Source organism: Blennius ocellaris, assembly GCF_963422515.1.
Source record: "Blennius ocellaris genome assembly, chromosome: 8".
Taxonomy (NCBI): domain Eukaryota; kingdom Metazoa; phylum Chordata; class Actinopteri; order Blenniiformes; family Blenniidae; genus Blennius; species Blennius ocellaris.
Genome location: NC_137657.1, coordinates 28,224,646 through 28,238,783, shown reverse-complemented (window position 1 = coordinate 28,238,783; position 14,138 = coordinate 28,224,646). Strand labels below are relative to the sequence as shown.

General features: G+C 49.8%; 1 protein-coding gene across 1 annotated transcript; it reads right to left on the bottom strand.

Annotated features, from left to right (window-relative positions):
• Positions 1-3,154: 3,154 nt before the first annotated feature.
• On the bottom strand, positions 3,155-14,138 carry bcan (brevican; the record flags this gene model as incomplete). The annotated part of the gene is made up of 13 exons (XM_080500587.1): positions 3,155-3,363; positions 3,725-3,869; positions 3,956-4,038; positions 6,283-6,441; positions 6,552-6,653; positions 7,684-7,769; positions 7,888-8,475; positions 9,347-9,929; positions 10,219-10,857; positions 11,858-12,151; positions 12,624-12,751; positions 13,018-13,192; positions 13,817-14,138. Coding segments are annotated over 13 exons (3,513 nt in total), but the record flags the coding sequence as incomplete, so codon positions are not given.

The window sequence follows — 14,138 nt, the reverse complement described above, 5'->3', positions numbered from 1 at the left end:
TTGATCTATTTTTGTCTTTTATCTGCACTTTTTTCTAAACAGCAACATAAAAATCCAAGTCATTTATAGCCACATACTGTTGGAAAAATTATATTACAAGTGAAATAACTACTTATTAATTTTCAAATAGTGTATGTTTTCTGTATGGAACTGGAATTCTCTTTTTAGTTTCGATCTAAAATAAATACGCATAAATAAGGTCACAATTTCAAAATGTTTTAATGATTTTTTTTTTACATTTAAATAAACAGACAAGTCACAACGATGGAAATTCAAACTACGTTGCAAAATGGAGTTTTATTTCTCCTTGTCGTTCGGAGTCACGCCACAACATTTATATAGAAGCTCAATAAATCAAATAGAAACACGACCTGGACTGAGAGCTTCTGCTGGTTTCGTGTTAAATATTACAAAAGAGGCACTGAATAAACGACGGTTACATCGATGACGTCCTCAACTTTCATTAGTGTTTCTCCCATATAATCGTTAATTATGCTGTGATTCTGTATGTTAACACCGAAAAATCTAAATTCAAACGGCTTCGTTCTCTCTGCAGCAGCTTTAAAACACATTATTGATTAATTTCTAATCCTGATTCAGATCAATTTCATGTGAACGAAGGTGTGAGATGTTTCTAAAAGTTGTGCTGCGCTTTTGCATTCAAATCAGTGAAACCTTAGTGAAACTCTTGGAGTCGAGCCTTCAAAATAAGAGTTGAGACATAGCCTGATGGAATACTGCATACAAAGCACCAGAAGGGTGTGTGTGTGTGTGTGTGTACATTAAACCCCGAGATGCAGTCACATTTTTAAAAAATGTAACGTTGTCAATGAAGTACTAAAACTGCAATTATCCACAGAACGACCTATTAAAATATAAATTAAATCTATTTATTGAACTAATTTCCTAACTTTTGGGATTAAAAACTTCTCGTTCCCTCGTCAGATCATTCAGGGGCCAAATTCTTCATCGTGTCCTTCGTTTAATTTGTCGTCATTCATTTAAAACCGCCTCATAAATCATATATTTATCTAATTACCTCTATTCACGTTCTTTAGTCATGATTAATAATAATGTCATTATTTCATTCCGTTTCTAAATGTAATGCAGCCAATTCATCCTCAAACTGTGTTTGAAGCTTATCTGTTGCCATGACTCTTCTCCACCTCCTCGGTCGACGCTACGTCACCTCCGCCTCCACCAGTCTCACAATCCACATTAGCATAGCGCAGAGCGTAGCATCTCTCGCCGCTCTGCGCTATGCTAATGTGGACTGTACACCGAGGGACCGAGCGGCTGGTGGTGAGAATCACTCAATTTAATCATGTTTAGCATGTAGCATTGCTGGTGTGCGAGCCTGAAACTTTAGCATGTAGCATCGCTGGTGTGTGAGCCTGGAACTTTAGCATGTAGCATTGCTGGTGTGTGAGCCTGGAACTTTAGATTGTAGCATGTAGCAATACTGGTGAGAGCCTGAAACTTTAGCATATAGCATGACTGGTGTGTGAGCCTGAAACTTTAGCATGTAGCATAGCTGGTGTGTGAGCCTGAAACTTTAGCATGTAGCATAGCTGGTGTGTGAGTTTGAAACTTTAGCATGTAGCATGTAGCAATACTGGTGAGAGCCTGAAACATTAGCATGGCGAGTGTGCGAGCCCTGAAACTTTAGCATGTAGCATGTAGCATATCACATCGCGAGGAGTTAAAGTACTGCGCGACATTGTGCCAACTCTGGTAGTAATGAAGTTGCTGGTGATGAAGTTGCTGGTGATGAAGTTGCTGGTGATGAAGTTGCTGGTGATGAAGTTGCCATCTTGATATTTTGTCAGAAGATAATTTACAGTTTCATCGTTCTCATCAATATTCTACTGCTACTAATGGATTTATTACCCATTAGTACTCTTAGTACTCTGGTACTCCTCAATTATTAGATCATGTTTTTTGGCAAGTTATTACGTTATACATTAATATTTATGTGACGCGTGAAGGTTTGTTGGAGTTGAGTCGTTCGAGCAGCATTGAGAGTTTTTAATTCACACGTTTCATCTTTAAACGTCCAAATAAGCAGATTTGACCATCATTTCCTCTTTTACATCACTAAAGGAGAAACTCCGCTTGTTTGTCCTTCACTCCTGTAGAAATGTTGTTTTTGTTTGTTTATGTAGGTTTCTGAATGAACCTGAATGGAATGTGTGTATTGTTTTAACATGCAGTTTATCACGACGCAGAAACCAGAAAGAAACACGGTTAAATAAGTAAAAAGGCTTTAAAAGTTCCACTTAATGTCCCAGAATGGCGTCGCAGCCTTCTCCGTCTCCTCCACCACCTCCTCCTCCTGCTCCTCCTCTTCCTCCCCCTGCTGGTCAGGGGGTGACGTAGCCGACTCCTCTTCGACTGAACGTCCTGCAGGGCGGAGAAAAAAAAACAGGAAAAACTCAACACTGCAGCCTGTTTCTGCACCTTTTTATAATTCAGGTTTAGATTCTATACAGTCTTTTCTGTCCATTGAGAAAGCGCCTGGATATAAGCCACACCCACCGAATTTAAATAAAAATGTTTTTTTTTAAAGAACATTCGGATTTACGTGATGCACCTGAACGCATCGCCAATGAAGCTCGTAACCAGTAAAAAAAAATTTTTATTAAAAAAAACAAAACAAAAACACATGTATATATATATATAATAGTCAAATAGCACTGTCAATCGATTAAAAAGAATTAAGTAATTAATAACAATTTTCCTCCAACATGTTCCAGACGGGGTCACCGATGGCAGAACCACCTTCTGTGTCTTCTTCATCAATCACTGGGTTTGAAATGACCACGATGATGAAATATGGTTCAATTCAGCCTCTTCGTGGTCAAAACTCTGATCCTCCATAATGTAAACACAACTTGGGCGTGTGCACAACTCGTGATGTCACTCTGTTATTGTCAGAAGCTCCGCCCAGCCGAGGAAATGGCGCCGTTTATCGGCTATTTTCTCGCAGATTGCCGCGTTTTAACATTTTACCCTTCGGCCAGTTAGCAGGAAAACGTTCTAGAAGAGACACCAGAGTGTTTTGGAGGTGGAATTTTCGTTTTCACTGGGACTTTAAGGTCGGGTTTCTGTTCATATTGAATACTCTGCATCAATACTCCCCCCCCCCCCCCGGTCATACAGTACAAGCGCCGGACTCACTGGGCATGCAGGTGACCAGAGGCTCCTCCCACTTCCCGCCGGGCAGACATCTGATGACGGGGTTCAGCTTCTGCAGGAAGCCGGCCTCGCAGTAGTACCGCAGCTTGGCGTTGGTCTCGTACCGCGGCCGCCTCTTGCCGTACACCCTGGCGTGGGGAACCTGCGGGGGGGCGCCGCAGGACGCTGTGGGGGGGGGTAGAATAAACAAGCGCTCCTGCTTCAGTGGTTGCCGGCGGGGTAGGGGGTAGGCGTAGGGGTAAGGGGTAGGCAGAGGGCTAAGGGGGAGGCGGAGGGCTAGGGGGTAGGCGGAGGGCTAAGGGGTAGGCGGAGGGCTAAGGGGTAGGCGGAGGGCTAAGGGGTAGGCGGAGGGCTAAGGGGGAGGCAGAGGGCTAAGGGGGAGGCTAAGGGGTAGGCGCAGGGGCAAGGGGTAGGCGGAGGGATAAGTGGTAGGCAGAGGGATAAGGGGTAGGCGGAGGGGTAAGGGGTAGGCGGAGGGCTAAGGGGTAGGCGGAGGGGTAAAAATAGAATTGGGATCGGGCCTTACACACTCCCTTCTTGCAGGTGTAGGACAGGTGGTAGTTGCAGGGCACGTCGCTCCAGCGGCCGCCGTCGTGCCACACCATCACGGCGCAGTCTTCGCCGGACAGGAAGTAGCTGTCGGGCTGACCCCGGTGCCAGTTCTCGTAGAGCTGAGGGGAAGGGCCAGGCCTCGTTATATCGTGGTCTTCACGGCGGACCGGGCGGCGGGGGTGGGGGAGGGGGGGGGACGACTCACCAGGGGGTTCCCGTCCGACCAGCGGAAGTCTCCCTCTATCGTCCTGTCGTTCAGCCCGATCCACTGGTACTCCCGGTACTTGTCTGAAACGCAGAGGACGACATGGCCACGGGGATTCTGAACAACAAAGACTCTACCGGCGATTCTGTCGTGACCTGACCCCCCCAGCGTCATTCTGACCAATCACAGCAGAGAATGTCTCGTCTGACCTCAAGGCCAAAACGGTTCTGAACCAAGATTCTCTCTAGAGATACAAAATATTTGCAGGATTTAATTCTATATACAGATTTAAAAAAACTCCTATTATCCATATTAACTCCTCCTTTTCCTGGTCGGTACAGAAATATTCTTGTATATTGGATCCGAGGAGCTACATTCAGAATCTGCTGTGTCTGTGTGAGCAGGATTGGCTCCGCCCCCACACACGCCAGTCTATGGGAAGATGGAGGAAGCACTTCCTCTCGTGGCGCCATGTGCCAGAGCTGAGCTGCCTACATTGTGGGAGGAGTCAAAGGGGGAGGAGCCTACCTTGATTACCCAGATGACACTATATAGGGTTTGATTTCTGATTGGCTGCTTGGAGCAACACACTTTTTAAAAGAGAGAGGACAGACTTTCTACACTTCTGGGGCGTCGTTCCAGGTATGGGGAAGATTCGTTCTGCTGGAGAACCTTCAGGAAGTGGATTTACCATCACATGAGGTCTTTAAGACTCGTCTACAGAATCGTTAACGACTATAACTATAATTACTGTGAAGTCGTCTGCAGACTGGAACCTGAGAATTCACCTTATGGAAAACTGCTGAGTCAGCATGAGCCCATTTAAATTGTCTACTGTGTCGTTGTATAATGTATTTTAGTATTTATGTATGAATTTCAGGAAACCCGGTATTTTTAATTACTAGTGCTGCTGTAGGACACGGTTCATAATGCTGACATGGAAACTAGCAAACGGCTAAATTTCGTACAAAGCATCATGTTTATCGTCTACGGTCCCTGAAAAAAATAAAATAAAATAAACCAAACAGTTTAGTTTAACTAAGAAGAAAACACAGTAGTACATTCTACCTCCATCAGTTAAAATTCTATTAACGAAGCTGAAACTTGACCGCTTTTTTAAAACAAACTCCTCAGATAAAGACTTCATACCATCAAAAAAAACAACAACAAAGGGTGCAAAGTAAAGCAGCGGCAGAGTATCAGATTACAATCTGAGCAGCATGACGGCAGACCAAACACCGGCAACGTGGCGCTCGAGGCAACGGAGCGACGGGGGGGGGGGGGCGGACATGAAAGGCGATTGTTGCGTCTGCGGAGAGAAAACAAAGTGACGTCGGTTCTCCGGGTCGTTCCGGCCGGAGATCCTCGCCGGGACGCCGGCGCCGCGATCCGGTGGCCGAGGGTCGGAGGAGGGTCGACGCCGAGCCGAGAGGAACCCCGTTTGTCGTTTCACTCGTTTACCCAAGTTGGTGATTAAGTTCTTGTGATTCGTTCGTTCGTCAGATTCTGTTTCTTCACTTCCTTTGATCTTTTAAATGTTTTATTTCTGTTCGTTTGGTTTCCGAGAGAAAGAAGGAAACCAGCCTGCAGCAACATGTTTAACTCAGATTATTTCATCCCAGTCTGATCCTTAATCTCAAAGGTGAAACTGTGGGACTCCACCGTCGTCGTGGAAACGTCGTGGACAATGCTGCCAGAGCGTTGCCATGGCAACGTGGAACCTTTTTGAAGTGAAAACGCAAAATGATGCATTTTCACGTTGTTGTAGCGCCGCTACCTAACTGTTGCTGGTTTCCTTACAACCACCGGTTGCCAGTAGCCTTACTGTTGCCAGTTGGCTTACTGTTGCCGGTTGCTGGTGTCCATACCATTGCCGGCTACCATACTGTCGGTTGCCAGTAGCCTTACCATTGCCAGTGTCCATAACATTGCTGGTGTCCTTACCATTGCCGGTTGCCTTACTGTTGCCAGTTGGCTTACCACTGCCGGTTGCCAATGTCCTTACCGTTAACGGTTGCCTTACCGTCGGTTGCCAGTATCCCTACCATTGCCGGTGTCCATACCGCTGCCGGTGTCCTTACCGTTGCCGGTTGCCTTACAGTCGGTTGCCGGTGTCCTTACCGTTGCCGGTTGCCTTACCATCGGTTGCCAGTAGCCTCACCATTGCCGGTGTCCATACCGTTGCCGGTGTCCTTACCGTTGCCAGTAACCTTACTGTTGCCGATGTCCTTACCATTGCCAGTGTCCTTACCATTGCCAGTGTCCTTACCATTGCCGGTGTCCACACTGTTGCCAATTGCCTTACCGTCGGTTGCCAGTGTCCTTACCGTTGATGTGGTGCTGCTCCTCGGGGGACATGAGGGACAGCAGATGTCCTCCACACAGACGACAGTGTTGCTCCGCCGCCTCCCAGCTCTGCCGTTGAGCAAAGTGTCGATAGCAGAAGCCCTGGAACTTCTCCCAGCCCGGCTCACACTGGTCCAGGTCTGAGGGAGGAGGTACCGGGGGGGGGGGGGGGGGGGTGGGGGGGGGGGGGTTAGCGGAGAGAGCTCCGGCTGCACCGCCCCCTGGAGGACAGGAGTGTGTCTTCAGGCACCTGATTGACAGAAGTCTCCTCCGTAACCGGGCAAACACAGGCAGCGGACCGGGTCTCCGTCCAGACACGTCCCTCCGTTCCCGCAGGGACTCTGGAGACAAGCTGAGGGACGACGTGGAGACGTGAAGTAAATCACAACACCATTCATACAGGAGTTTCCTACAACAACTGGGATTAACCATAATTATATAATGTGATTATTGAGAAGGACTGTAGAAGTTTGACTTTTTCTCCTTTCGACATGTTTAACTCGATACAACTTCTGTGTATATATGTATATATATACATATATATATATATATATATATATATATATATGTAGATGGAGGGCTAGACATAAATTCAAACAAGCATAAATAGATTTTTTTTGCTTTGATCTATAACTTTTGTCTGTATTTTGAATATAATTTCACTTGTCTGGAATTAATCAATAGAAAAGTATTAATTTAATGTGATTTATTTCCTTTCTTTGCACGGATCCATGAAACCACATCAGAATACTTCTGATTCTGATTACATGCTGTTCAGATCTCCCACCAGCAGGTGGAGCTGTGGCATCAGGTAAAACCTACAGATCAACTCTGGATTTGACCGAATAAACTGATTTTGTGCTGAAATGTAGAATTGCACTTTTACCATTTTAAAATCTGCTTCAGTTAATTAAGGAAATAACTTTAAAATCAGCGCATTTTTTTGCACGTGGGTATACATTTTTGTTTTAATTTAACTGTTTCTAATCATCTTTGGAGTCGTCACTAAATGTTCCCAGAGGAAACGAGGAGCAGAAGCTTTTAGTTCCTCTGCTTCTGAACCTGAAACGCTCGATTCTTCTCAGTCGATTTGATTTTTATCGTAATAAATCATGTTCTCTATTCACTCTCCTTCTAATGTTGCTCTGACTCGCCTCGTTTCACTGCATTTCTTTAATCTCAGATTTTCATAAATTTCATAATTAATCTGAGGCGCGAAGTTCGGCTCTTCTTTCAGCACCTGAGGCGTCGTCTTGTTTGGCGACGGAGACTTCAGCAGCAGGAAGCGAGGCAGCCAGAGCAGCCTGCTCTTCCTCCTGCTGCTCCTCCTCTTCCTCCTCCTGCTGCTCCTCCTCCTCGGGGGGAGGTCGGACGGTGCCGACAGTTGGACTGGATTCGTCCTCCTCCAGACGCCACGTGCAGATTTTCACCGAGGGCTCGTCTGTCACGGTCTCCTTCGCCTCCTCGTCTGTGGAGAAAGTCATCAGACAGTCACCTGATCAATACATAATCAATATATAATCAATACATAATCAATACAGAGTCAAAACTGAAAGACTATTATTTCCCCGACACTTCAGATTCACGTTTCCAGATATTCCTGATTGAACGTTACCGTGAGCTCTGCTGGCCGTCGGCTCCGCGTTGTGTCGTTCTTCAGCAGCAGGGGGCGCTGCAGTGTGTCGTTCTTCAGCAGCAGGGGGCGCTGCAGTGTCCTGCTCCTCAGTAGCAGGGGGCGCTGCGTTATGTGGCTCCTCAGCAGCAGGGGGCACTGCGGTGTGTGGCTCCTCAGCAGCAGGGGGCGCTGCAGTGTGTGGCTCCTCAGCGGCAGGGGGCGCTGCAGTGTGTTGTTCTTCAGCGGCAGGGGGCGCTGTGTTGTGTGGCTCCTCAGCGGCAGGGGGCACAGTGCTGTGTCGTTCTTCAGCAGCAGGGGGCGCCGCGGTGTGTTGCTCCTCAGCAGCAGGGGGCGCTGCGGTGTGTCGCTCCTCAGCAACAGGGGGCGCTGCGGTGTGTCGTTCTTCACCATCAGGGGGCGCTGCAGTGTGTAGCTCCTCAGCATCAGGGGGCGCTGTGCTGTGTCGTTCCTCAGCAGCAGGAGGCGCTGCATTGTTTTGTTCAGCAGCAGGGGGCACTGTAGTGTGTTGTTCTTCAGCAGCAGGGGGCGCTGCAGTGTCCTGCTCCTCAGTAGCAGGGGGCGCTGTGCTGCGTTGCTCCTCAGCAGCAGGGGGCGCTGCAGTGTGTGGCTCTTCAGCGGCAGGGGGCGCTGTGTTGTGTGGCTCCTCAGCGGCAGGAGGCGCTGTGTTGTGTCGCTCCTCAGCGGCAGGGGGCGCTGTGTTGTGTCGCTCCTCAGCGGCAGGGGGCGCTGTGTTGTGTCGCTCCTCAGCGGCAGGGGGAGCTGCAGTGTGTTGTTCTTCAGCAACAGGGGGCGCTGTGTTGTGCCGCTCCTCAGCAGCAGGGGGCGCTGCAGTGTGTTGTTCTTCAGCAACAGGGGGCGCTGTGTTGTGTCGCTCCTCAGCGGCAGGGGGCGCTGTGTTGTGTCGCTCCTCAGCAGCAGGGGGCGCTGTGTTGTGTCGCTCCTCAGCAGCAGGGGGCGCTGTGTTGTGTTGCTCCTCAGCAGCAGGGGGCGCTGTGTTGTGTTGCTCCTCAGCAGCAGGGGGCGCTGTGTTGTGTGGCTCCTCAGCAGCAGGGGGCGCTGTGTTGTGTGGCTCCTCAGCAACAGGGGGCGCTGTGCTGTGTGGCTCCTCAGCAGCAGGGGGCGCTGTGTTGTGTTGCTCCTCAGCAGCAGGGGGCACTGTGTTGTGTGGCTCCTCAGCAGCAGGGGGCGCTGTGTTGTGTGGCTCCTCAGCAACAGGGGGCGCTGTGCTGTGTGGCTCCTCAGCAGCAGGGGGCGCTGTGTTGTGTTGCTCCTCAGCAGCAGGGGGCACTGTGTTGTGTTGCTCCTCAGCAGCAGGGGGCGCTGTGTTGTGTGGCTCCTCAGCAACAGGGGGCGCTGTGCTGTGTGGCTCCTCAGCAGCAGGGGGTGCTGCGCTGGATTCCCCCTCAGACTCCTGCATCGTGGACATAGAAGCTTCCGGCTCCCGGCCGGCCGTCAGGCTCATGTCGGAGGAGGCCGGCGCCTCAGCGGGGGGGGTCAGGTCAGCAGGGGGGGAACGGTCACCAGGGGGGGTCGGGTCAGCAGGGGGGGTCGGGTCGGTCAGGAGTCTCTCCCCCGAAGCCTCCTCCCCCGATCCATCTCGGCCGGCACCCCCCTCTGGATCAGAAGGACCTCGGGCCTGGCTGGGGAAGGCGACCAGCGTCCGTCCAACGTCCTCCCGCTGGACTTTGTCCTGGACGTCCTCTGCAGGTCCAGACCCAGAGGACACGTTGCCTTCAGGCCAGGAGGTCAGACCCTCGGAGGAGCTGCTGTCACCCTCCAGAGGAGGACGAGGAGAACCGGGGGACGTCCGCGACGTGACGGCATCCGTCTCCGGGAAGGGGGGGTCCACGCCGGAGACGACTGGGACAGACCCCGCTGGAGGACGTTCTGTTGTGACGGCCGTTTCCTCTGAATCTCCATCTTCGTCATCTTCGTCATCATCATGATCAGCGGTGACACTCGACACCGTGGCTTCATCAGTCGGACGGTAACCTGTTCGGGAAAAAACGAAAATGAGTCAATCCTCCTCTCCTTTGAGGGTTTTTTGTCTTTGAACTTTGATCTTAAACTCACTGATACGGGTTTTGTTTCTCTGTGTCGTCATTAATTTGTGCATAAACAATAAAATGTGTTAAAAAAAAGAATTTAGAATCAAAAGTTAAATGATGAAAATGTGGTTGTTCATCCAACATCATGAGCCTCAAAGCACCGGCCAGATGAAAGAACCGCTAAACTCCAGTTCTGATCTCCGGTAGCGTCCCGGCGTCAACCGTTTACTCACTGGACGCCGCCGTCGAGTCGACCGGCGCCTCCGGACCAACCCAACTCGGCGGCGAGGCGGAGCTCGTGGCGACTCCAGACTCGTGGTCGACGGTGCGATTCTCCGTGGGGGAGGGGGCGGTGAACGGCGACGTCTCGTCCGCGGAGCTGGACGGAGAGGAAGGCTCGTTGTGGGGGAGGGGCGTGTGGTCGGTGTGATCCTCCCATGAAACCGGTGACTCCGCCTCCGCCTCCGTCACCCGACCTCCGGGAGGCGGGTCGGCAGTGACGGTGTCGGCGGGAGAAACGTGGCGCTCTGCCCGCTCGCCGCCGCCGGCGGTCCCTGGCCAGTCGGCGGCGGCTTGAGGAGACGTCGCCATGAAGCCTCGAGAATCTTCGGGATCCCCCTCGGAACGAGGCGTCGCGGCGCGAGGAAGGCCGGCGGTCGGCGGCGGATCGCGGCAGGACGCCGGCGTCGAGGACCGAGCGTCCCGCTTTAGCGGGTCGGTGCCCCCGGCGGCCTTTCCTTCCAACTCCGGCGTGGCTCCGGTCAGAACGACGTCCTCCGGAGCCGGACTGGTCAGAACCAGGTCCTGGTTCTGACCCACGTCCTCGGCGGCCGGGAGGCGGTGGGGAGGGTCGGTGTACGGGCCGTGGTCGCCTGCAAGGCAAGGCAAGGCAAGGCGGGACGTCAGGAAAGGCTCAAACTGGTTCTACTGCATGAGATCTACATGAGATCTTCCTATTTTGTTTGTCTTTTTTTGCCGTTTTGTTTTTTGTTGTCATCTTGCTTTTGTTTTGTTTGTTTGTTTTACTCTTTCTTTGGTATGTTTTTCTTCCATTTTATTTATTTATCAATTAAATATTTTTGTTGGCAAAAGGATTGTTTCCTTTTTTTTTTTTTTTTAATAAAAAAAAAAAATACATTTTTAATTGTTTCATTGTTGTTGTTTTTTTTAAATAACACAATAACCACAGTGATCTAAATATTTTCCAACTGCCATGAGATGAAACCAGCCTGAACAACAACAGAGCAAAAACCAAAATAATCACAACAATGATAACAAAAGGACACAAAACAAAGAAAGAAAGAAAAAAGAAAAGAGAAAAACAAACAGAACGAAACAAAAAACAAAACAAAAACAAACAAAAACAGAAGAAAAACAAACAAACAAAAAAAAAACACCACCAACAACAACAAAAGCAAACAATAACTTAATTTTGATCATTAACATTACAATCTCGTCAATGAGGAGTGGAAGTGTGTGTGTGTGTGTGTGTGTGTGTGTGTGTGTGTGTGTGTGTGTGTGTGTGTGTGTGTGTGTGTGTGTGTGTGTGTGTGTGTGTGTGTGTGTGTGTAAGGATAAAAGGATTGTTTCCACTCGTGTGGACGAGTTTAAATACGGTCCGATTTCATCTTTAGGGCTAAAATCAACCATAAGAACCTTTGACTTTCAACGTGAGGATATTTATATTTATACGTGCGGAAAATGTCCGAAAATGACCATTTTAATAAAACCTTCTGGTTCCAAAAAATACAGTGACAAAACTTGTCCCGGTGCTGTTTTATAAAGTGTCCCTGACAGCGTTTCACGGAGACGCCACCCCCCCCCCCCCTCCCCCACGCCTCCTCCCCCCCCCCCCCCACCGCGGCGCCTTACTTCTGAAGCAGTACACGTCGTGTCGGGACTCGGTGTCGGGGAATCCCGTCTGGTTGCTGTAGCGGTAGACGGTGCGGACGCCGGGCTCGCCCCCCCCACAGCGCTCCCTGGGGGTGACGATGGGGTAGCGCACGCTGCCGTCGGCCAGCCAGCCGGGGCTGCAGTGGTGGAGGCCGTCGTTCCAGGCGGCGTGCAGCTGGCCGGTGGTCGCCAGCTCGGCGCCGCCGCTCCGGCAGAACGCCTCCGCCTCACGGAAGGTGAAGCGCTGCGGGGCCACGCCGTGGAACACCTCACCTGGGGGGGAGGGGGAATGGGGGCACCACCGGAGGCATGGATCTTTCTGGGGACTTTTGGTTCTTACAACTTTGTTTTTGTAGTTTTATAGCAGCTATCAAATCATCAATGACTTCAAAGAGGAGAAAGGATTATCAATGAAGGACATACTGGAGAGAGAGAGAGAGAGAGAGAGAGAGAGAGACAGACAGAGAGAGAGAGACAATGAGAGAGACAACGAGAGAGACAACGAGAGAGAGAGAGAGAGAGAGCATGAACAGGTAGCTGAAAAAAACATCTGATGGATGGAAAGAAGAAAATGTCGGCATCAACGACTTTAGTCAGAAGTTTCCTGAAGATAAAATTAACCAGGTTATAGAAGTGAAACGACTCGTTTCAAGAGATTCTAAACACAACTTTTATTATTCCCACGATTCACTTTCGGCGAAAATGACCACGAGTGAAAACGAGTGCGGGTCAGGCAGTCGCTCACCCTCGATGTTCTCCACGTAGCAGTAGACGTCGTACAGCTCGTCGGCCTCCAGCAGCCCGTAGTTCCGGACCCCCGGCAGCCCGTCCATGTCCCCGAAGCATCGGTCCCTGGGCGTCTGGATGGGGTACCTGAGGACGGAGGTTTAGTCTTGGGACCTATACCTTTCACATTAAAGCTGCTTCCTGTCGGGAGTCTCATCGGGAAACTCTCCATTAGGTTCCGCTGCTACGCCGATGACACACAGATCTATAGATCAGTGAAACCAGATGATGCTGATCAACTTAAACGAGAAGCTTTTCTTAAAGACCTGAAGGCTCGGATGAGACGTAACTCCTCACCTGACGGCGCGGTCGGACCTCACCTGACGGAGCAGTCGGACCTCGTCGGACCTCACCTGACGGAGCGGTCGGAGAGCCACCCGGCGTCGCACTGCTCGTATCCGCTGTGGTAGGCGGCGAGGAGCTGGTCTGGAGTGGCCATGCGAGCCCCGATCTCCCCGCAGGCCTCTCTGGCTCGCTCGAAGGTGAAGGCGTAGCGGCTGGAGGCGTCACGGTAGTGGAAGACGACTCCTGGAGGAGCGTTTTGAAAAAAAGGCATTAACCACTGGGACGCCTGGATTTATTTACATCCTACCACCAAGCCTTTCTGTTGGGCTGCTTGATTATGGAAACAATCATAATCACGATTATTTCTATTTTTTTTCTTTTTTATCTTTCATTATTTTTTTTTACACATTTCTTTTCCATCTTTCATTTTTTTATCTTTCATTTTTTTAATCTTTACGTTTTTTTTAATCTTTAATTGTATTTTTTTATCTTGAATTTTTTCAGCTTTCATTTTTTATCTTGAATTTTTTTTATCTTGAATTTTTTCATCTTTAACTTTTTTAAATCTTTAATTGTTTTATCTTAAAAAAAATTTATCTTTAAATATTTTTCTTAATTTTTTTTATTTTTTATCTTTAATCTTTTTTCATCTTTAATTTTTTTCTTTTTTTCATCTGTATTTTTTTTATCTTTAATCTTTAAATTTTATATCTTTTTTATCTTAATTATTTTATTTTTTTAATTCTTTGTGCATGTTTAGCGTCACTGATCTTGTCTCAGGTTGTGTTCTACATGCTGGAAGCTGGGGAAAAAAAAAAAAAGAGGTAAATAAAAAGTTTTTTAAAAAGTCCTGAGTACTGGTCTGACCTTTGACCTTGACCTGGGCCACGTCGTCGGCGTCCTCCAGGCCCTGCTGCACCTCGCAGCGGTAGAAGCCGCTGTCGTTCTGCCGCAGGCCGTCCAGACGCAGCGTGAGGTCGGCGGGCGACTGCTCGTAGTGCAGCAGCGCGGCGCGGCCCTTGTAGGCCTCGCTGACCCGCACGCGGTCGCCGCGCGCCACCAGGATCTCCGCCTCGCCGCCGCCGCCCCGGGTCAGCACGCTCCACTTGACGCGCGGCACCGACAGCACGGCGCGGCGGCCGGCGGTGGACGGCGGCGGCGGCGGCGGGTGGGCCAGAGACACCAGGCA